The sequence below is a fragment of the Mesoplodon mirus genome (assembly GCF_964341445.2).
Source record: "Mesoplodon mirus genome assembly, chromosome: 13".
Classification (NCBI taxonomy): Eukaryota; Metazoa; Chordata; class Mammalia; order Artiodactyla; family Ziphiidae; genus Mesoplodon; species Mesoplodon mirus.
Window position 1 is genome coordinate 29,690,636 of NC_138989.1, and position 24,098 is coordinate 29,714,733.

Genomic DNA, 24,098 nt, shown 5'->3' on the forward strand with positions numbered 1-24,098 from the left:
CGTTTGTATTGCTAAAGATTTTAGAATGTACTAAAATCATGAACACCTCCAGCCCAGCTTTGACGTTCTCAGCTTAACTGCCTTTCTTTTTCAGAGCCTGCTGTATCATTCTCGGTGATATGACTCACCAGCCTAGTATCGTATATCCAGTGAATGTAGAGTGCTTGTTAAAGTTGTGGGTTTGTCAGTAGAGTTAGCTATGGGATGAAAACATGGTATAGATTTCTGTTACAAAGGAGCATATATAGGACTCTCCTTTCCCATTTGTTAGACTACAGGGCACACAGAAGGACATCCATCCAGGCTCATGATGTGTCCATGAGAAAGCCATTGTCAGCTTGCTGGCCAGGTCTTCCCAAGCTGGCAGGTTACCTCCACCCCTGTCTTCCCAATGAAATGGAAGAACTAAATTATTCACCGGGACACCTTGCTCTGATGCTTTGTCACTGGCCCCATTGCCTCCTGTGTGTGTTTCTTGATGACAGTGTCTGTGTGCATGTCTGTAGCTGGCTTATCAAATACTAATGACTTGACTTGTTTATTTTTATTCCAACGAGTTTTCTTCTAACCATCACTCATCATGCAGCAGAGGAGAGAACATGACCATCTTCACCATTTTTACAGCTTACATGAACAATAGGCTATTTTCTTTATTCCTAACCTACAAGCAGGGTATATTTTATTCCACATTCAGTGATGAGCACGTTTTAACCTAGTCGATGTAATTATAGAGACAAACTCATACCAATGTCATATATTAAATGATCAGTTTTTGGTTTTTTCTACTAATTACTCTTGCTTTGTCCTTCTTTGTAGAGAGCTATTGGGAAGTTTGCGTCAGCCATTTTAGCCTTGCCAAAGTCTGTCATTAAACTTCCCAAAACTATTCTTCAGTATTTAATCAGAGCTGCAAAGGTATTTGATGTTTTACTGATGTGTGGTGTGTGGCCCTCCGCTCTGTAGACCTTTAGACGAGCAGAACCCGTTGCTCCACATCTGTGTTTTCCCTGTTCTATACATCGTATGATGAAGGAATTAGAAGAATTTAAAATATTAGGCAAACTTTTCCAAAAACTGTTCTGAGAAGACAAATTTCTTATTATGTGTTTTTCGGTGGACATCAGAGCCGATTAAAAAATAGAAAGAGAAAATGCAGATACAGATCTAATTTCTGCCCTTCTCGTAGTTTCGCCTAAGTCACATCTCGTGTTAAAAGGTCACATCTGGTTGCATGCATCAGATATGATGTGTCAGAGTATGATCATTTTTCTCAGAAAGCTGGTAAAATTAGGAATCAGTAATAAAAGACTCGTTTTGCTCCATCTCCTTTTTGGCTCCCTTTTAAGCCTCCATCTTCCTAAATTGGACTCTTCTGGCATCTTCTGCCCTGCGTTCAGCATCTCTCTTCACTGGGCTGAGCTGCCGTGGATGGTCCATGCAGCCTCCACACTCCATGTCGTCAGGGATGCTGCTGAATAAACTGTTACAGTTATTTGTTAATTCACCCAATGCACAACAGAAGTATCCAGCTACCTATGCTGTGGTCACTAAGTTACTGGAAATCATAAATAATGAATCGCTATTCTTGTACTTTATAGAAAGCCATTTCTCCTGCCTTAATCTGGAGTATGCACTTGAACGAATAAAATGTTCCTCCCAGGTTTAGATAGCGAGGGAGACCTTTGCTTCTCACCTTTCACCTGGGGGTCTTATTTAAGTGCAGGTTATTTAGATTCAGCAGGTCCAGTGAGACCTGAAATTCTATGTTTTTCTCAAGCTCCCAGGTGAAGTGTAAATGCTGGTTTGCCTTGAGTAGCAGGGTCTCGACCTCTGGGCTCCTTCCCTTTTTAAAATGCCAGGATTCTGACTTTTAGTTTAATATTCCCTGGGTTTCTTTTCCTCTCCCCTTTTATGATGGCACTATGAGTCTCTCCATTCATATTTAAGAATTTATATGACTGCAATATGATTATCCCCCATCTTACTGTAAAAAAGAAAAATTTGTTACTGGCAACAAAAAGAAAGGTCTGGATCACAACTAAATTAAAGAACATTTTAGAAAACAACCAATTCCAGTTAAAGATCTACACTTCCGTAAAGTTCTCTCCTGTTTCAAAAATTAAATGTATTTTGCATAAGAAGTTTTCAGTCAAAGGAGTCCCATTTCCCTAACATTTACAGTGAAATCACTTAGGGTAGAGTCTGAGATGAAGTTGAGCTAGTGGCAGCAGCAGTTGGAGAAGCCGGACGTCATTTATGCACATTTTCATGTGTTTTTCTGCTTAGGATTAGTGTGCGTGTGTCTGTTCTCCAGAGACACCATGACACTGGGTGATAGTTACCTCCGTGACTTCATAATTGAGATGTTTCAGAATGAAACTTAGCTCAGTGTCTCAACTCTGTAAGAATTGGGATGTTTCCCCTTCCTCCTTCATTATCAACTTTTTCCTGAAACAGTTGGCTTGATCCTCTGTCTGATGTTCCTGGAACTGTAAAGTATTTGTATTTCCAAACATCGACATAAAGATCATTTACCTACAAGTGAGGACTTGTCATAATAGTCTCTCCGTCCCTCCTTTCCCCTTATTTGCATGATCCAAACTCTCATCTCAATGAGAAAGCACCAACAGGATCAGTCATTTAAGGACCACACATAGCACCAGGAATGCCTTTCCAATAAGGCAACCTCTGAGTGGCCCGAGCCCTTTCTACAAGACTCCTTCAGTTCTATCCTGAACCCACCCTGCTCTCTCCTTCCCACCCTCCCTCCCAGAGGCTTCATTTTTCTTCAGAGCAAAAGACTTGTGCACCTAATACATTCACAAATCCTGAATCACTTTCTTATTTTCTACTTTGGCATTCTTGCATTATCTAAAACCAGTATCATAGTAACACTTTTTTTAAGGAAATGTCACCATATGTATCTGTTAAGCCTGAAAATTTCTCGAGTTTAGCAGTTCAGAATTTTTTAAAAAATCAATATTTTGCCGAAGCAAGTTTGCCTATTAACATCCTAAACCTCAGATATACTCTTAATAGAATTCCCAATTAACACGCTCAATAAACATCGACTGTCAATTCCTTTTTTTGGTGCTTCTCCTTCAAATTCCAATTCTTCTCACTTTCCAAAATATGTTTTTGGCATAAAATAGGATAATTTTTTGCCTCCTGGGTTTATTATTCAGAAACTGTACAGATCTTACATGTGTGTGAATTGCCCGTAAGATTCAGATTTCTACCTGTGAAGAAAAAAGAAATGTTCTGTCTTAGTAACCCATGACCTTTACATTTCCATGTATGGAAAAGTTGAATCCCTCTTTATTTTTACAATGCCAGTGGTTTGCTTACACTCTGTTTTTCAAAGATTTCAGAAATCTGAAAATAATATAGAATAAAATGAAAGTGTCTGGGTTTTCAAGCGCCCCCAGGAAACATTGCTTTAACTTTATCTTCATAATAGAAAACCCAGCTTCCCTGAGACCAGGTGTGTGTGGGTGCACGCAGAGCATGCTGCTCGGCTTCGAGGTTGTGGATGGCTGACTTTGCGTATCAGGGTTTTCTTTCTGTTCCTTCTGCATGACTTGGGATACTGTTGGTGGGCGGGCTGTTCCCAATTGCTCTATTACAGTTATTGGTTGTACTGTATTAATGCAACTGTTTTTAGCTATTGAACGAAAATGACAAAAGGCAACCAGAGGCACCCCAGTTTTCCTTCTGTACCATTCTGGAATAACCCCTTAACCTTCATATCACATTATTTTTCCTCTCCAAATACTAATCAATCTACAAAGCCCTTTCTCAAGTTGCTGGTAATAGCTGTTATTCACAAGAGAGAGTATTGGGAATTCCCTGGTGGTCCAATGGTTAGGGCTCCATGCTTCCACTGCAGGGGACACAGGTTCGATCCCTGGTTGGGGAACTAAGATCCTGCAAGCCAAGTGGCATGGCCAAAAAAAAAAAAAAAGAAAAGAAAGAAAAAGAAAAAAGAAGAGAGAGTATCAAACATGCAAAAGTATTTTCCCAAAGTAAATGAACAAAAGATGTTTTGGGTTTAACTCAAAGTTTATTTGTGCCGGGAGAAAATGAATGACACTTAGCCAGGCTTCCAGCTTGTTCCTAGTGTGTATAATGCAATAGAATCAGGAACTAAGTATCACAAATGGTGGTGGGATGTGGGGATGTGGGAGAAATGGTGGTTTGTAGACCCAAAGTATTTCATGATTGTCTGATACCGAACAAAATATATGCCTACAACATCTGTTTTCACATTTTATTTCATGATAATGGAAATAGCACAGGTCAGCTCAGTGTATTGAGGGATATGTGAAAGGAAAGTTTGTGTTGAGAGAAAAAAAAAATTCTGCAAGTCAGGAAGCTTGGTATTGGTCCCTTTTCTTTTAATTCAGCTTATTAAAAATCCAGAAAATAATGGCGCTTTCTCCCTTCAGTTTGTTTATCAAGCCTGGATTACTGACCCTAAAACAGCACTCCGACAGAGGCGCAAAGAGAAAAAAACATCTGCAAGAGAAGAACAGAAAAGAAGGAGAAAAGGATCTGGGGATGGTGAGTGATGAATATGGCAGCACCCCTGCTTCTGTGACCTTGAACACAAATGAGGAACCGCAAAGGACAAGCTTGGGAGGAATGAAATTCTTGACTTGTAAAGAGTGCAAGGAGTTTTACTTACCCTTAATTACTCAGGTCTTGGAATAAAGTAAAACTTGAATTTAAGTTAAGGTGCATTTTATAAAGTGAGAAGAGAGAGAGAAGCAAAATAAACCTAAAGAAAGTAGAAGGAAAATAGTAATTTTTAGGTGGATATTAAGTCATAGAAAATAAATATAAGACACAACCTGATTATTAAGTGAAAAGCTGTTCTTGGAAAAAACTAATGATAAAGATGAACCTATGGAAATTTGATCAAGAAAAAAAGGGAAAGCACAATTAAAGAGTAGTCAGGAACCAAAATGGAACATAACCACCAGTGCCATATTCAACATTATACTGAGTCATTTGAAAACATATGATAGGAACACAACTCTAAGGGGGGAAAAGAAGTCCAAACGACAATAAAACACACCAAAAGCAAAGTTAAAGAGAAAGTGGGGCAATCAGGAGAAGTATTTTCATTATATATCAGACTAAAGACTAGTGTTCTGGATATATTAAGAACTTCTAAAAATCAGTAAAAGAAAAATTCAACCCAATGAATGAACGGATGTGAAAAACAATTCAAGATCAGAAAATAGAAATGGCCAAAAGGAGCTCAATGTCACTCGTAGTACAAGAAACACAAACTAAATATTTTGACATACTGTTTTTTTAACCTATTGGATTGGCAAGAACCTAAACATTTGATAATATCACTGTTTGGAGCTAGTGGGAGCATACATATTTGTGGTGTTCTAAAGCAGAATATCCACTTTGAAGAGCAGGTGTCAGTATCCATGAAAAGTTTAAATGTGTGTCTCCTACCAGAGATCTGTCCCACCTCCAGGCATATGGCTTAACTTGAATCAATATTTGCACATGAGCACAAGCACACGTGTCTAAGAATATTCATCAAACATTATTTATAACTAACAAAAATTTGGAAACATCCTGAATGGCCACATAAAGAAGAAAAATCAAGTAAATTATGTTACCAATGTATTATGGCATACGATTTAGTAATTTAAAAAATGAGATGGGCTACTTTGAACTGACTTGGAGAACAATTCCTGACATATTGTTAAATGAAAAGCATTATGTTGCAAACTGGCATGCACATTATGAAACCATTTATGAAACAAAGGAAACCAAAGTGCCTCCAGACAAAATTTTGCATTTTTAATGGGTACATATAGTCATGTATAAATGCCAGAGGAAAATCAGGAAGAATACTTAGCAAGTTAATTACAGTAGTGACTTCTGGCAGAGGTGGGGAGAGACTGAGATTAAGGGGTAGGATTAAAGGGAACTTTAGGCTTGTTATATTTTAGTTCTTTACAGAGAAAATGTATATATAGATGCTTTGTGAAATTAAAAATGTATTCAAAAAAGAAAAGAAAAGGAAAACATAATTTCTAATGGAACTGTAATTGCAAAGCCGTTCTCCTGTTTGACCATTCTGGTCCCTGCTACCTCTTGGTAGCATTTATTTTAGTTTAGTTTATTGGTTTACAAAAGGCAAAATTAAGACACAGGCAATGTAGCAAGTCAAGCAATAAAAAAGTGGATGCACAGTCTGGCCTTGAAAGCTACCCTAAGGCACCAAATCCTTGCATTGGTTGTGCTCTCTTCCACCCCTTTCCTGTGATGTACAGGCAGTGTTTCCTTTGTTTCAAAAATGAGTCCATGCCGTGCAATTCTCCTGTACGTTCATTAGCAATGTATCATGAACACTTCTCCAATTAAGTATCTATAAAACTATATCATCCTTTTTTAATAGCTACAAAATATTCTATAATATGGATATGCATAAATTATCCAACTCTTCCATCACTAATGGACGTAAGGTTTGCTCCCAGATTTTGCCACAATTAAGAATGCTGTCATAGATATCCTTGCACAGAAGTTCACATATAGTCGTGTGTGTGTGTATTTAAATGCATGGCAAAAAGTCAGGAAGAACACACACTTTCCACAAAATAGATGATCAAAAGTGGGATTTCTGGGTTAAAGTGGGTGCTTTTTTACTTTAATAAATATTGTCCCAAAAGATTTTAGAAATTTACACTCCTATGTATAAGGTGCAGGAGTGTCTATTCCCCTGTAGCCTTATCCCATAGGCTATTATTACTCTTTTTATTGTGTGTCTTTCTCAAGAATGACAAAGAGCTTTTATTTTCATTTGAATTTTCCTAACTAATGAGATTGAACATTTTTTATTTCATATTTTCTTGGTATTTTTTACTTTCAAATCTAAGATTTAAAATTTTTATCATGTTCCATACTATCATTCTATTGGGTTGTTTGTCTTTATTAATTTAGGAAATATTTATATGTTAGGGATATTATCCTTTTTTATGTGTTACAAGTATCTTTTTTCCAATCCAATGCATATCTTTTGATTTAGTTTATGGTATATGTTTTCTAAGCAATGTTTAATTTTTTTGTAATGTCAAATAGGTCCAAATTTCTTTTTGCAATTTCTATGTTTTCATCTTGTTTAAGGAAGTGTTCCCCCCCAATTTTATGCAAATGTTTTCTTATATTTCCTCTTAATTTTATTTACCTTTTGAATTTTTTATTATTCTGTGAAGTAGAGATCTATTATGCTAAACCTGTTTGGTAATGTCTTCCTTTTTCCATTGAAGTTAAATGCTCCTTTTCTCAATATTAAGCTCCCATTTGTGGTATGGCTCTTAGGTATGTTTCTGGACTCTGTATTCTGATCCACTATCCTACTGTCTAGATCTGGGCCACTGTCCTATATTTTTGAGTCCAGTAGCTAGAGTTAGTTTTAATATTTAGTGTTGCAAACTTCCCTCACTATGCCCCTTTTTCCAAAATTGTATTTGCTATTCTCAGACATTTGTTCTTCCAAAATTATTGGGCCAATTCTAAAAAATCTTTAGTCATCTTGTTAATATCTCATTAGTCTGTATCATGAAGATTATTTCATGCGTAGATGCACCATCGTTTACCTACAAATCTAGGACAGCAATAATTCAAAGATATTGGGACAGAAATAAATGTTTATTTCTTTAATAAATATTTATTCAACACCTTCTTGATACAAGGGATCATCCCTTCTTTGTTGGCAGATGAAACAAGTAGCATCTGTCCTTCCAAAGTGCCAGCTGCCTTTGTGCTTTCCGTGCAATAACTCACTCACCCCTCACTCCCTGCCCTACGCTTGGGGATGTGAGGTCCCAAAGAGTGAAGGAACCTGCCCTGGTCACAGCCAGCCAGTGAGTGGTGGGTCTGGAATTCATAGCAGGTGTCCTGGCTCCAGACCCCTCCACCTTAACCAGTAGGGAACACAAATATAGGGGAAAAAAATCCCTGTTGACATAGAAACTGCAAGGTTTCATTTAAAAAATAAGCATACATAGAATAGTGTGGGACCAGAGGACAAAAGGTGACTTATGACCCAGAGTGCAAAGGAATTCAGTACTTCGTGCAAAAGATAGTCTTTGACCAGAGCCTGGCAGAAGAAAGCAAGTTCGTATATGAAAACTAAAGAGCAGGTCAGCTTAGCTAGTAAAGACGGGATGTGAAACAGCAGCAGAAAAGAGCACAGTAGAAAATAAGTTTGGGAAGATTAGCTGGAGTCAGGTTGTGAATCATCTTTGATAGAGTTACCAGATAAAATACGTGAACCCCGGTTCTAGTTGAATTTTTTAGAAAAACAACAAATAATCTTTAAACTTCAGTATAATTTGGACATACTGCATGGGATTTACTTACACTAAAAAATGATGTGTTATTTATCTTAAATTCAAATTTAACCGGGTGTCCTATATTCTCATTTGCTAGATCAGACAACCTCAGCCTTAAAAGAAGAGGCTAAGAAATAAAATGAAACTCTGTGATGTCATTTTAAGGGTGACCCACTAAAATTTATAACATTACCCCAAAGTGTTCAAAATTGCAACTTCATGGTGTGTAACAGGAGTCAGCACACTTTTTCTGTAAAGGGCCGGATGGTAAATATTGTAAGCTTTGCAGGCTGTAAACTCCTGCTGCAACTCAACCCTGCCATCTTGGGATGAGAGCAGCCTTGGACGGTATGTCCACAAATGGGTGTAGCTGTGTTCCAGTACAATTTGAATTTCATGTAATTTTCATATGCACAAAATATTATTGTTCTTCAGACTTTTTTCAACTATTAAAAATAGTTGAACTCACAGGCCATTTAACAACAGGAAGCGGGAAAGATTTGGCCAGAGGACTGTAGTTTACCCACCCCCAGTTCCATGATTCTCATTCTGGAGTGGAGTGAAGAGAATCTGAAAGCTCAGAATTCTTACGACTTTTCCCCAGGAGCTCTTCAAATCGGCAGAATGTCCTAGATTTCATTATAAAATTCCTTTGAATCCAGAAGAGTAGTGTTGGCATTAATTTACCCTAAAAGGATGTAACCCGTGTTTCTTGAACAATCTTGGCAGGTCCTGTGGAGTGGGAAGACCGGGAGGATGAACCGATCAAGAAGAAATCTGATGGACCAGGTAACAAAATAAAGGCTCCCATCGGCGGGGCGGGGGGTAGAGATTGGAACTTGTTTCTTGCCCAGATAGTACATAATGGAAGGCTGCCTGAAAACAATGAATTAAATCCTGTTTGCTGGACTGTGACTTAATAATCAGTGTCCCTTGAAATCTCATCTCTAGTGAAATTGCAAAGGGACTCCAAAAAGTAGACCTGACCTTTACACTGTGGGATGAAATGTTTGATTAGAGTCCGCTTGTAAATGCCTTTATCCAAGTACCTATGAAAGGGAGTTTGGAGAGCAACTTGTAAATGTCCCAGGGAAGCCATCAGAGTAGAGGCACAAAAAATATTGGCAATTAATTTAAAGTACATGGAAAAGGAGTGAAGTGAGAAGTAAGTAACCGTGGAACTGAGCGGGCCTCCAGGCTTGGGCCAACCTCCTCGTCTTAGGGAAGAAAACCAAACCCCACTGCGTTTGCTCAGGACTCCACACAGTGGGGGACAGAACCTAACTCCTAGCCCGGTCACGGTGCCGTTTGGGCTTCACGGAGTCCACGATTGGGAGGAAGATTTCTCCATCAGGAAAAAAAGAGGCGAAACAAAAGCCTCCAAATGCAATGAACCCAGATGCCTCCTGGCTCCACAGACGCTGCTTCCTCTCTCACGGTGCTGGCATTCCTGTAAGCGTCACTTAGCAGCAGGCAAGGTTTTCAGGCTTTTTTGCTCTGGACACAAATACATCCAAGGATGCCATCTGCTGACACAAAATGAGGCTTCCTGAATGCTCTCCAAGCCCTCGGAGGCACAGTCCTTGAACCTGGCCTCCACATCCAGGTAATCGGCTCATATGTCTATGGGACCACATACCCCATTATTGCTGCAAAGCTTTTTCACACTTTGGATGGCACAGCTCCTTTGCCAGGCACTTTTCCATGAGGTTTACACGCATTGACTTGTTCAACCCCCTCAAAACTCTCTTCCCCATTTAACCAAGAAGAAACTGAGGCAGAGAAAAATTAGCCAACTTCTCCAAATCTATACAGCCACTCGGGTAGGGTTGGGATTTGGATCCAAGGACTCAGAATCCAGAGTCTGTGCTCTTAACAACTATGCCCTCTGGCCTCTATGGTTAAAAAATAAACAAGAATAAGAATCCTAATTTCCCATGTGAGTCTATGATCACCCCAGTGGGTAAAGTGCACGTTATGTTACACAGGGCTCCAACATAGTCAGGAACACCATAAGCAAAACCGCAAAATAATTAGGCTTATCTTCACAGCTTCCAACAAAATAATTGTGAATATATGAAAAAAAATATGTCGTCAAAAATATTAAGATGGTGCTAAAGTTTATCAAGTTTAGTCCTTCAGCCTCCAGGGGTCGAACTTGCCCTTGATGTCTACACGAAGAGGCTGTGGGCAGTCAGTGTCTGCCAGGTGGGGCTCTCTTGGCTGGTTCCTCTGGGCCTGCTTGACCCGGAGGCTCAAGGCCCCTTCTCACTACATGGTTCCCCCAGCTCCTTTTCCAGAGTCCCAGCTGGCAGCTCCAAGGTTCCTGTGACCTCAGTAGGTAGCACCGTCTACCACTTCCTTGTGTCTCCCTGACCCACCTGGTCCATGTGCGGAGCCCACACTCTAGCTAAGCTTCCCTTGGATGGTTTTCCTTTGAAAAGAGCAAAATTTCACCTGAGAGAAGTTCTGCCTTTCTCCTAGACCACCCAAATAATTTTTTTCCATGACGAAGTCAAACTCTGGTTCACATTTCAGTCTCTAAAGTAGAGAGAGGACAGTGACCAGGAGTGGGCCATACACCTGGGCTAAAGGTTGCAAGACTCTACTACTTCTGGGCTAAATCCCACCTGCCAGCTGTTCTTCTGTGGCTTGTTAGCCAAGGATGACTTTTACCATGTTTCATGGCTGGAAAACAATCAAAAGAAGAAGAGTACTTAATGACATATGAAAATTATGGGATTCAAGTGTCAGTGTCCGTCATTAAAGTTTGGTAACCCAGGCTTGACCATTGATAAGCAATCCACCCACTGTCTACAGCTGCTTTCACACCAGCACAGCCGAAATGGCCAGAGACAGCAAGGCTGCAAAGCTGGAAATATGCACTGTACGGCCCCATCCAGAAAATGACCCCCCCGCACAGAAAAGCTTATGTCAGTGAATTTTGTCTTTTTCTGCCTGCTGTATTAGTGACCTTAAACTACAACCATTCCAGACTATCATCATTAATCATAAATTCATTACGATCTTACTATGACACTTGAATCTGATTTCCTTTTTCTGGTGAGAGGAAGAGTGAAAGATACAGGTTGTTTTTCTTATTGAGAGTGTTGGTGGTGGTCCTTTGATTTTGTTTTTAAAACAATAAGTCAATTCTTAATTCATTGTCCTGTTCACTAAGTATTCCCTTTATTGCAGTCAGTGTTTGAAATAGCTAATAAAACTAATTTTTGGGGCTTCCCTGGTGGCGCAGTGGTTGAGAGTCTGCCTGCCGATGCAGGGGACACGGGTTCGTGCCCCGGTCTGGGAGGATCCCACATGCCGCGGAGCAGCTGGGCCCGTGAGCCATGGCCGCTGAGCCTGCGCGTCCGGAGCCTGTGCCCCGCAATGGGAGAGGCCACAACAGTGAGAGGCCTGCGTACCGCAAAAAAAAAAAAAAAAAAAAAAAACTAATTTTTTAAAAAGCCAAAGTAAAAAAAATGTACACATGGATGGTGATTTGGTGATGTGTCTTGAAGTGTTCCTTGTATACCAGTTGAAAAAGCACTGATTTACAGGAAGCAATGAGTAAGACAGACAGTTAATATGGGATCTTCCCTCTTTTATTTTGATTCTGACCTAAAATAAGTTATGTCACAGCCGTGACCCAGAGCTCACATTGAATTCCGGGGGTGCCGGAGAGGCACAACATCAGGGACACGGTGGGACCCTGAGCGGAGCTTGTCACACGCGGCCTCCCGGGCGGGTCCCCAGTCACAGCTGAGATGAGAAAGGCAGCCCAGGGTCATCAGGAATCTCGGGGCTCCTGTGGTTTGGAGAGGACTGACCCCCCCCCAACCCCCAGGGAAAATTTTGTAGTTAGCACAGCTCGGTGTCATTAAATACATATGGACAAGATAAGTCAGTGGTTTAGATAGACTCTTAGTGTGTGGACTGAATTCCCTACAAAATACCTTTAAGGTGGTTTAACTGCAATCCAGCTGCAGTGAGAAGCATCAGAGTCTTCTGAGCCAACAGAATTGTTTCCCACGACAACTGTTACTTAAGAAAAGAAGAAACATACAGGAAAAGCGTTAAAGGACCCAGTTACCTGGATAGATACAGACTGTTTCTGTCCCTGTGTCAGTAACAAATATCATTGAGCACAATCTCTACTTTTAATCAAACCTGTTAACTGCATACAGACCTATTCTGACTGATGCTTTGACCCAAGGTTAAAAACTCTACCCGCGGGTTTCCCTGGTGGCGCAGTGGTTGAGAATCTGCCTGCTAATGCAGGGGACACGGGTTCGAGCCCTGGTCTGGGAGGATCCCACATGCCACGGAGCAACTAGGCCCGTGAGCCACAACTACTGAGCCTGCGCGTCTGGAGCCTGTGCTCCGCAGCAAGAGAGGCCGCGATAGTGGGAGGCCCGCGCACCGCGATGAAGAGTGGCCCCCGCTCGCCACAACTAGAGAAAGCCCTCGCACAGAAACGAAGACCCAACACAGCAAAAATAAATAAATTAATTAATAAACTCCTATCCCCAACATCTTCAAAAAAAAAAAACATTAATTCCCTGGAATTTATTAAAAAAACTCTATCTGCGTTTGGTTTTGGTGCTTCCGCAGCAGGTGTGGAAAGCTCCGCCCACGGCTTCCTAGCCTGCGGTCCCCCCACGCCCCTGTCACTCCCGTGTTGGGGACGAGGGCAAAACCAGGGCTGCCTTTGGTAAAATACCACACACAGCACTGCGGCTGAGGGCACGATGTCCCTTTAAATCGTGTTATCTTCTTCCTCCTAGATAATATCATCAAGAGGATATTTAATATTCTGAAGTTCACCTGGGTCTTGTTTCTGGCGACCGTGGACAGTTTCACAACGTGGCTGAACTCCATCTCCAGGGAGCACATCGACATCTCCACCGTCTTGAGGATCGAGAGGTGCATGCTGACCAGAGAGATTAAAAAGGTAACACTGCTGGCGTGATTCTGAAAGTCAGTATCCAGAGCCCCAAGTAGGATCAGACAAAATCCGTCCTCTCTAGACAATCTTTACATAACCCCTTTGCTTTTTTGTATATTTAAGTCTGTTCCACACTCAGAATGAAAATAATCAGACGCCACACACACATTCACACAGTCCCAGGATCTCGGCCAGTGGGTCCTTTCTGTCCCCTCCCATCACCACCGTTGGCAGCTGCACAGGCTCTGTCGTGTCTCATAAAGGAGCATGTTGTATAGTCTGGCAAGTTTGATGTGAAACTTCTCATAGGGAAAATAAGGATACATGCAGAGCCACAAAATACAGCCATAGATGGTTTATAGATTACATTTGAAAATAATAGTTCATTGCCGGAAAAGTTACTCTGACTTAGCAAAATTATCTACATATAAGAAGGGATTTCTTTTTCAATATTTTAATTTTATTTTTGGAGTTGTAAGTGACATATAACATGTTAATTTCAGGTTTACAACATAATAATTTGGTATTTGTATATATTGTGAAATGATCACCACAGAAAGTCTACTTAGCATCCATCACCACACCTTGTTACAAATTTTTTTCTTGTGATGAGGACTTTGAAGATCTATTCTCTTAGTAACTTTCCAATGTGCAATACCGTATTGTTAACTATAGTCCCCATGCTGTACATTGCATCCCCAGGATTTATTTATTTTATAACAGAAAGTTTGTACATTTGACCATCTTCACCCATAAACGAGAATGGGTTTCTTGTTCGGCATGACCCAGTAACATCGGGCACCATTAATTCAATGAGTTAATGTCGATCCCCAGCTTGACCAGCTTGGCTTTTCATTCTATTCAAGGTGTGCATGATGGTGGAGGGTTGTCCATATTGAGCAGTGCCAGGCAGCTGCACAGGCCAGTGCTTCGTGAGGACTGTGACAATGTCTCCTTCTCTGCAGGGCAACGTCCCGACCCGGGAGAGCATCCACATGTACTATCAGAACCACATCATGAACCTTTCCAGAGAGTCGGGACTGGACACCATTGATGACCATCCTGGCGCCACCGCAGGTATACAGGCAGCCCACAGGATGGACAGCTTAGATTCCCACGACAGCATCTCCAGGTACGTCACGTGCTCCACAATGGTGTTGCTTTTGACAAAGGTAACAGAGGTGAGAAATGATGGGTGAGGTGCAGATTAATCAGAATCATGCAGGGTGCCCAGCCATTCCGGGCTGTCTCTGTGGCCACAGCCAAGCAGAGCATTGCCTGTCCCTGGACCAGGCAGATAGAAGCAGGAATCAATAATAACTATTAGCAGGACCTGTATCATTCACAGCCACAGGACTGGGATTTCCAAGCTGGAGTCAAGTCAGATGGATGAGCCTTCCGCATCACAAAATGACTAATTGTATCAAGCGCTGCCTCTTTAATGCCTTTAAAATGCTGCTCCAGAAAGAATCTTCTGTTCTAGAATCTTCTACCATCTATTGTCATCCTTGATCTTTTCCTTTCAGAAACGTTACTTTATGGTTCGTAATTTTAGAAATTTGAGAAGTGGTTCTGTTTGCCCCCATCTTCCACATTGTGTGGTCACAGCCCTGCTTCACACAGGCACCTGCGCTGACCCTTCATCTGGGGCTGCACTAAACACTGTGCATGCGTTTCTTCACTTTATCCTTAAAAGACCCTTCGAGGTGTACTCTTATCATCCCCATTTGACAGAGACATGAGCCTCTTCTGAAATTTCATGAGGCTATAGACTATTTGCCAAAGGGGAAAACCACACATAACTACAAATTTTTTATGTAGAACTTCAGGGGTTTCACGGGCCTCCAGAATGTTATATGTGAGCCTGGCTTAAGAATAGTGGTTCCAGAACCAAACTCTGAACCAAATGAATCAAAGAGAAAATTAGAAAGTGAACTGAAAATCAGTTGTTCATAAAATAAACATACACGATTCCTTATTCCTGAAAGTTACTTATTAGTAACTTTCAGCTGCGTAACCACTGAGAATGTGGTCAATTAAGAAAGTAATTAAATACTGTAAATCACAACTTTAGGAGGTTGAAAAAGAAAAAGAAAATAAAGACTGGCCAAAATACAGTCAAGTAACTGCCTTTAAACCTGATCCAAGATGACAAACATAAAGCTGCACCCATAGTCAAAAACTGTGAGGCAGGAGATATTTAAATCCATCGATTGCTTTTTAACAAACACTGTCAAAGTATCCCAAACATTTTTAAATGGTCAATCCGTCAATACATTTACTAGTAGAAAGCCAATACCTTTAAAATTATTTTTTAATGTTCTTTTACTCTTTATTTGTAACCTAAAGAAAAGGGAGACACAATAGGTTCATTATGTCATTAGTAACTGAGTGAACATATTTGCCCTTTCCTTAAAGGCTGAGCAGAACTTCCAGTTTCCTTGTTTAGGAAACTTTCAAATCATGTGTCTGCATTAGAGTCCACAGGAAGGCTTGCCGATTGCTGGGGAGGCAGTGACCTTCTTTGGGAGGGACTCCCAGCATGGAAGCTTGCTCTCCGACACCTGTGCCCTGCATCAGGGTAGTGTCAACCCCAGCGGGGACACGGGGACACACACGCTCCATGTGGCCCGGCCCCTTTCCGAGGACCCAGCCTGCGTGGAGCCCTCCTACTCACCCCATCTCACCCACTTTTCCCTCTGGCAGACAGTAGAGGGGTTTAGGGTGGGAACCTAACAACTGAGTTTGTATTCCCTTTGACTTATTGGAATAGTCCCGATTTCCTTCAAATCCAGTTGTAAAATAGCGCTTTTTAAAAAACGGTTGTTTTATGAAATCGGATATCCTCTACCTTCCTCTGTCTGAGCTCTGTTGGCTGCTTCCCCAGTGCTGTGATCACCCACCCTAACTCTGCCACCCTTCCTCCCTGATTGTCAGGTGACAGGAGCTGAGGATCTCAGCCCATGGGCTCTCGCCCTCATGACATCCGCCAACACCTAAAACGTGACCCAAAGAAAACCATTCATTAGGCTCAATGAACAGTTAACAGACAAAATGGCCCTGCCACTGCTGGATTTCCTTTGTTGTTGCCTTTTACCATTTTGTTTCATTTTTTTGATGTTGGTTTATATCCAGTTGCATATCAAACCAGCATCTCTTCTCCAAGCCATCTAGTTTGGTTCAACTGAATATCACTCAGAAAATGGGATGGAAAATTCAGTTTGTTGTGGTCAGTCCTGAGCTTCCCTCTTTCCCTTTGGAGACTGTGCTTTAAAAAAAAAAAATGACATTTTTATATAAACTTTACATGAGCAGATATTTCTGTGTAATCAGTTCGGCTACAAAATGCTCTCAATGAACTCAGAATTGGGTGGGGGGCTGTGAATAAAACATGTTTCCTTTCATCAAAAAAAACTCAGTTGTAAAATTGTAAAATTATGAATTCTGCTCTGTGAGAGAAAGGTCGGGACTTGTCTTTATTCTAGTTCCCTGTCCCACCCAGAGAGTGACATTTCATCATTTATCAGCTGTAATATTATTTTCAGCCCAGTACTGCTGTGTTTTATCTTCCCTTTTCTGTCCTGGAGGCCCCGCTGCGATGGTCGCTGTCCGTGGTGCTGGAGTGGCGTGTGGTTTGCTGCATGGCGGTGTCTGGGTCGCTGACCGTGTGTGACTCATGTTCCAGTGCTGTTTTAACACTGTGTCTCTGTAACTGTTTGCGCTGCTAGCTGCTACACGGAAGCAACCATGCTGTTCTCAAGGCAGTCCACCCTTGATGATTTAGATGGACCAGAAACTGTTCCTAAAACAAGTGAGCGCGCTCGGCCTGGGCTCCGTAAAATGTTCAGCATGGATGTGTCCTCTTCGTCAGCTGAGAGCGCCAGCTTAGCCTCCAGGTGCTCACCCGTGCATGCGTTGTCCGTAACCGTGTCACCTCCCCCTTGGGTCATTGCACAAATGAGTTCTTGTGACCTATGGGTTTTTGTTCATTTTTATTTTAAGAATGTGCATGACTAACCAAAGCATAACCACCGCCCTTCCTGGGATACAACTGGTCGTTCCCAGGACAGCATTCTATTAAACTAACTGCTCTTTGGTTTTTGTCTGTTAGGAGTTTCTTAAAAATCCTACTATAAACCTTGTCCTTCATTTTGTAAGTATTTCACACTTTTTCTTTACAAAGGAACAAGCATGTTTCCTCCTTGGTTGAGGGCTCAGGTAGGTGGTCCTCACAGGGAGAAATGGGTCAGGAAGGGCAGGAAACTTTTTCTCATGATTTCATCCAAAGATCCATGAAGTAGGGGAAAAAAATCCCCAAATCCCATATGTAGTCACATTTGGTTGATACAGAATGAATCTGCCCACGTTTTATATGCATAATTAACATAAAAGTCAGGACATATTTTACCATTGGTTTTTTAAAAAGAATATTATTGTGCAGTAGAATATATCACCTTTGTAGACCTTAACTTGTTTGGTTTGGAAATGATTACTTTGGGCTTCAGTTTTCTCATTAAATCCTATGATAAAACAATAATCATTTAGAAATGAAATTACTTACGTACAAGCCAAAAGCTCTTTTTTTGAATTGCCTTTGAAAAGTCAGCAGGAGCACAGAAGCATGAGTGGCATTGTGCTTATCCTGACACCAAACAACCTACCCAAATAACCCAATCCAAAACTAATGTCAACGTTGGCAAATCAGGGGGGTGTTAAGTCCCTGTTGCTGGCAGCTATGTATCTCAGTTCAGAGCTGCAGGAGGCTGGTGCCTGGTGTTTCTGGGAATGCCATGGCCATTTGAGATGTCTTCTGGCTGGCACATGCTATGCCATTCCACTCTGTTGATTCCTGAACGTATCAGGATTTGCTGAATCCCTTTGGGGCCAGACCTCATTTAAAACCACAGAGAGCGTGCCTGTGATCGGTTACGGTCCCACTGGAAATTACACCTGGTGTGGGGCTGGCTCCAGTGGTCTGAAAACTTAGTGGGGTGATCAGTCAGTTTCACGGCCATGTCTAATCAAGGTAAGTCTTAGCCAAAAGCTGGCTGTCTTGGTGTTCCGACAGCCTTCTACGTGATGTACACGCTTAGAACCAAAGCCCTGGGGACACTGAACACCCCTGAGTTAGGATCAAGAGCTCATACAAATGTGGTTCTTCAGTCTCAGGGCTCAGCCAAACGCCTTCATTCATTCATTCACATGTGTGCTCCAGTGTCCGTGACAAGAAAAATGGGACAGTCTGTGCATTTGAGCATCTCAGTGTTTATGTCCCCAGCTGCTCACACATGCCGTTCAGATAGCAGCACCTTCTCAGAGTCTAACAGATTATCGCTGTACACCCAGCAGACTCTGCATCTGTAGATGACTTTTGCCCCCTCCCCTTCAGGGCTGGGTGTGTCGAGGTAGACAGTATAGAAAGCACGCTTTGAATTTCACGGCTCTTGGCTGCTGTATTGCATTTCCAGCTTTTCCTGCACGGACCTGGCAGGGAAAGTTAGAAGGACAGGAGGGATGCAAAAGAGAAGAAAAGGAAGCAAAAGTAGAGTGAAGATAATGGCAGAGGAGCTCATGAAAAATGAAGCTGGAAGGGGAGCTGGTAGCGGAAAGGTGTTGGGAGGAGAGAGAGTAGGAGGGTAGCCCGAGCTGGGGACTCAGCCCCGGGGAGAGACCCTCAGGGCAGAGAGTGGTGGACGGGGCTTCCACATGCCAGGCAGTGGGGAGCCAGGGACAGGGAGGAGCCAGGGACGGGGAGGAGCCAGGGACGGGGAGGTGGTGAGCATTCAGTCAGATGTAAGAGGCACCAGTGAGAAAAGGCAAAGGATGGAAACAAGGGAGAAGCAAGCATGCAGGAAGTGCGCCGTGTGTCATAAAGCGTGCCGTTGTCTTGCCAACGGCCCATCATTCCTGTCCTCCCCTTACGGATCTGGGGTCCACTGAGAGTAGAGTGTATCTTGGCTAAGACCTGCGGACCCAGCCAGCTGAGGCTTCTCGTTTCCGTGAGCACCTTTCTTTAAAATCCATACACTGGGAGGTGAGCTGTGCTCACTGTGTCTTGATTGGAAATAAACACCAGGCCCCGTGGCTGGGAAGCTTGATGGGATTGAAAACCTCTGCTCAGGAGGGTTTAGCACCCTGGGAGCCGCAGCCCAGCCCACCATCTCTGCGGACCAGACAGATTATCCAGACAAAGCCGATGGAACATGGGGGAGCGAGGGGGCATTTCCCCCCACGTGCCTGGATGCGTGGCTGTGGGTGCCCTCGGGAGGGCAGGGAGTGGGATGCTGAGACCAGGCGGTGCCCGTCCCTGTGTCCCGACAGTGAGCCCACGCAGTGCACGATGCTATACTCGCGCCAGGGGACCACAGAGACCATAGAGGAGGTGGAGGCCGAGCAGGATGAGGAGGTGCCTGAGGATACCCAGTCCCCACAGGACCCCATGCAGGATGGCGACGTGGAGGCCCCGCCGTCCTACAGCAAGGCCGTCAGCTTCGAGCGCCTGTCTTTTGACTCCCGGGACGACTCGGGGGGCCAGACCCACATGGCGGTCAGCCCCGACGACAGCCGCTCGGACCGCCTGGAGGCCAGCATCCTGCCACCCCTGACCCATGAGCTGACGGCCAGCGAGCTACTGCTGAACAAGTAAGAGCCTCGGCCACAGTGAAGGCCACACCCGGGAGTGTCCCTTAGTGCCCGCTGGGCTGCTGGGTGCAGAGACCTGCGTGCAAAACGTCCACTCGGACGTTTAGAGGCAACGTGCTGCTTTCAGTACTTCCTGCACTGCAAGTAGGAGCCAGCTTTGTGCTTCTACCACTGAATCCTACAACCAGCAAAGTGTCTGTAACAGACACGTGTGCTCACGTCTCTTTTTAATTAATTAATTTATTTATTTATTTATTTATTTATTTTTGGCTGCATTGGGTCTTCGTTGCTCCATGTGGGCTTTCTCTAGTTGCAGGGAGCGGGTGCTACTCTTGTGGTGCACGGGCTTCTCATTGTGGTGGCTTCTCTTGTTGCGGAGCACGGGCTCTAGGCATGCGGGCTTCAGTAGTTGTGGCACGTGGGCTCAGTAGTTGTGGCTCACAGGCTTAGTTGCTCCGCGGCATGTGGGATCTTCCCAGAGCAGGGCTCGAACCCATGTCCCCTGCATTGGCAGGCAGATTCTTAACCACTGCACCACCAGGGAAGCCCCTTATGTCTCTTTCTGTAGCACAATATGAGGTTGACGCTGCAAGACACCTGGGGACCCGGGAAGCAGGGAGGGACAGCAGAGTCATGCCAAGAGGAAATCGGTCGTCTGGGGGAATTAAGACCCACGTAGTGTCACGCTGCTTATTCTAACAGGATGTTCCATGATGATGAGCTGGAAGAGTCGGAGAAGTTCTATGTTGGGCAGCCCCGCTTCCTGCTGCTGTTCTACGCCATGTACAACACGCTGGTGGCCCGCTCGGAGATGGTGTGCTACTTCGTCATCATCCTCAACCACATGGTCTCCGCCTCCATGATCACCCTTGTGCTGCCCATCCTGATCTTCCTCTGGGCCATGCTGTCCGTCCCCCGGCCCAGCAGACGGTTCTGGATGATGGCCATCGTCTACACAGAGGTAGGCCTCGGGCGGAACTGGCCTGCCCGTCACAGGGCATCACTCTCGGTGGGCCTGCCCGACTCCAGACAGTTTCACATAAACAGTCAGTGAAACGGACATTCTTAGGTGGACTCATGATTATAACCAACAGTTACCTGGTGCCAGTAATTATGTTTATCTTTTCACATTTCACATCTCACACAGTACAGGGGCTAATAGCATTCCATCTAACAGATAAGGAAATAGCCTCAGTGAGATTAAATAATTGCCCCAAAGTTACCCAACTAGCAAGTGGTGGGGGAGGCCTTTGAGGTCTGGTGTCTGCCCTGTGGTTTCAGCCACCAAGACAGTAAGTGAAAGGCAGAAACAAGCACGGCCCCGGGGCCAGTGCACAGCCAGTGAGTGGACGTTGGATCAGACAATACAGTGAGCACTTTGAACAGTTTGATGCAGCATACGTTTTTCCCATTTTTAAACCTAAAGCCAGTTTCCACACATCAAAACACAAAGTCGCATACTCACCCCCTTAGAAGTCTGAATAACAGAAAAGGAGAATTGCCAAAGTCACGTACCTACCCCCTTAAAAGTCTGAATAACAGAAAAGGAGAATTGCCACCCCGTTTTCATCACCCGTGAGGGGACAAGAGACACTGTGCCCAAATATACGAACCTGCTTTTCTGCCCTGCTCTGTTGTATACGTAGCAGTTCACAAATTCCCATGGCAACCATAAAACTAGGAGTAAAAGGGAGGCTCTTACAGACTTTGCTCCTTGGGCCATCACGGTTCTTGTCATCTTAGGTCTGTGAAGAAGCCTCATTTTCTTACCTGGCTCAGAAGGAAAGTTTTCACTAACAGTGGGGCTGCAATTGCTTCTTCAAGGATAGTACTCATCATGGTGTAGTGTTAGAGTCTAGAAATTTTATAGGTTTACAGGTAATTCAACGGCAAAATTAAAACAAAGTTATGTCTTAAGTCGTCTCCAAAGTATTCATTTTAAAGTATTGCTATCATGTATCTTATTTCCATAATAAAAATAAAAGATGTGAAGCCAAATACATATCCATGACTTTAATTAGTCTGTCTAAATAATGGCTCTTAAATATTACTTCCATTACATGACTTGGTGATCGGGGCATAAGTGACTCCCTGTCTGGGGCCTGGGGATTCTCCCCAGCACCTCTGCAGGAGAAACTTCTAACCCCGGCGTGAGGTAAGGGCAGGTTCTAGGAATGTGGAGAAGGGAGAAAGAGCCGCTGATGCACAGCTTTCATCTTGAAATGAGATCTTCCCGGTTCAAAGTGGGGCTCTCCATTTTCTCTGTCACACTGAGGCGTTGTTGACGTTAATTCCCTCCACAACCCAGACTTTGGGCCACAGTTGGGGGCTGTGCTGGGCAAGAGGAAACAGAAAGTTTTAAAAAATGGTCGTTCCTGTTTCTCAGTGGTCGCAGATTCCTGTGGCCAACTGATGAGTGTAAACGGAGAATTGCCTACAGTTCAAAACCACACTGCATGGGTGGGCGCCAGTGCAGAGCGTGGCGGGTGCGTGGCCTTGTGTAGCCGGGGTGGGGGGACTCGTCAGCACAAGGGGGGGACGTGGGAAGGAGGATAGAAGTTCGGCAAAGGACGAAAGCAAAGCGAGTCCGGTCCTTGCGAAGAAACGAAGGCGTAAGACAGCCCGGAGAGGGCAGGACGGACGGGCCATGATGGGGCTGCAAGGAGGCTGGAGGGGCGGGCAGCAGAGGTGCCCAGGGATGCCTGTCCACGGGGTGTGCGCTCAGCACTCGGTCCCTTGGATTGAAGGAGTTGAACGGGACACGACTCCGTCAAGTGTGTGTTTTAGCAAGTTTTTATAAAGTGGAGGCTTGGAAAACAGCCGGGGTGAGAAATATCAGGGTCTGGACCGATGTCACCGCAGGGGGGCTGAGAGGAGGGGGCAGAGGAGGAGGTTCAGGAAGGGACACTGGGTGGGGTGCAAGGGGGGTGTGGCTGGGCTCTGGCTTCTGTGTGGGTACCCAGCGTGCTGGGTGCAAGCACCAGGGTAAGGAACGCAGGGCTGCTCTTCACAGAGGCTCGACTTTGGGAAGAAGCGTGAGAGGGGGAGAGCTGAAGGGGGACCCTAGGTCAATGGAGGACTTGTAAAACGATTTTTATTGATGGATTATGTGTAAAGAATTAACCCCTGATGACGCAGACGTTGGACGATGTTTCAGTGTCCATCTCTGCAAATATCTCCACGTTTGCACCGTGAGCTAGTTACCAGCACAATTGGCAAGATTTTGTTTCATTCACTTTTATTTCTTGAGGACTTCCAATGAGCGATAAAATGGTGAGAAGAGAGAGATGAGAATAAAGTAATATCGTGTACAGAGAGCCTGTGTGGTTTGCTCCTAAAGATTACAAATTAAAGCAATACTGTGAAGTATAAAGATAAAGATCTTCCTGTTCTTGTTGGTTCTAATTACCGTAGTTAGTAGCTGAATACTTGTGTAAATATCTAATTGAATCAGTAGAAATTAGCCATTTCCTCAACAGTAGCAGAAGTCATTTAAGCCGAGTCAGGAGTAACCTAAGTGGCCCTGATGTATCCATAGTCGAAGGCCGTGGAGGTGAGATTCTCCGCTTGTCCTAAAGTCAGAATCTGAGAATGAGAATTTGTTATTCATGGTGTGTGCATTCCCAGCAACAAAACTGAGACTTTTTTCCCTTAATTTTTTGTATCACTGTTTCTCCTATAGAACTATTCTTAAAAGGACTCGTTTTTTAAAAATTTCTATCATCTGTGTGCAGGTGGCAATTGTGGTCAAGTATTTCTTCCAGTTTGGGTTCTTTCCCTGGAACAAGAACGTGGAATTGAACAAAGACAAGCCTTACCACCCACCCAATATCATCGGGGTGGAGAAGAAGGAGGGCTACGTTCTCTACGACCTCATCCAGCTGCTGGCCCTCTTCTTCCACCGGTCTATCCTGAAGGTACTGCCCGTTCACAGCCCCTGAAAGATTCCCCGAGAACCCGAACATTGGGATCACATGGGGCCGAGGGTCCATGGGGTGGGGTCTGTGTGTGTGCTCTTTTTTTCCTTGTTAACAGGCAGTTGTGTTCATTTCATTCATTTTCTCCAACACTGTGTGCTCAGTAATGGGGTTTGTAATAAATCAAGGGGAAATTTTCCCGTTTCTACCCTGGGTTGAACACAGCCT

General features: G+C 43.7%; 1 protein-coding gene across 4 annotated transcripts in view; it reads left to right on the top strand.

Annotated features, from left to right (window-relative positions):
- Positions 1 to 24,098, top strand: part of PIEZO2 (piezo type mechanosensitive ion channel component 2) — a gene marked incomplete at its 5' end in the record, with an annotated part of 336,195 nt that overhangs the window by 287,381 nt on the left and 24,716 nt on the right. For 2 of the 4 annotated variants that reach the window (XM_082640711.1, XM_082640712.1), the window contains 7 exons: positions 4,449 to 4,563; positions 9,096 to 9,155; positions 13,151 to 13,317; positions 14,277 to 14,443; positions 19,633 to 19,953; positions 20,656 to 20,914; positions 23,688 to 23,870. In XM_082640711.1, the coding sequence (XP_082496837.1) occupies positions 4,449 to 4,563; positions 9,096 to 9,155; positions 13,151 to 13,317; positions 14,277 to 14,443; positions 19,633 to 19,953; positions 20,656 to 20,914; positions 23,688 to 23,870 (1,272 nt within the window). Of the gene's footprint in view, positions 1 to 816; positions 916 to 4,448; positions 4,564 to 9,095; positions 9,156 to 13,150; positions 13,318 to 14,276; positions 14,444 to 17,039; positions 17,208 to 19,632; positions 19,954 to 20,655; positions 20,915 to 23,687; positions 23,871 to 24,098 lie in introns of all 4 variants that reach the window. The other 2 variants (XM_082640709.1, XM_082640710.1) reach the window with 2 other exon arrangements.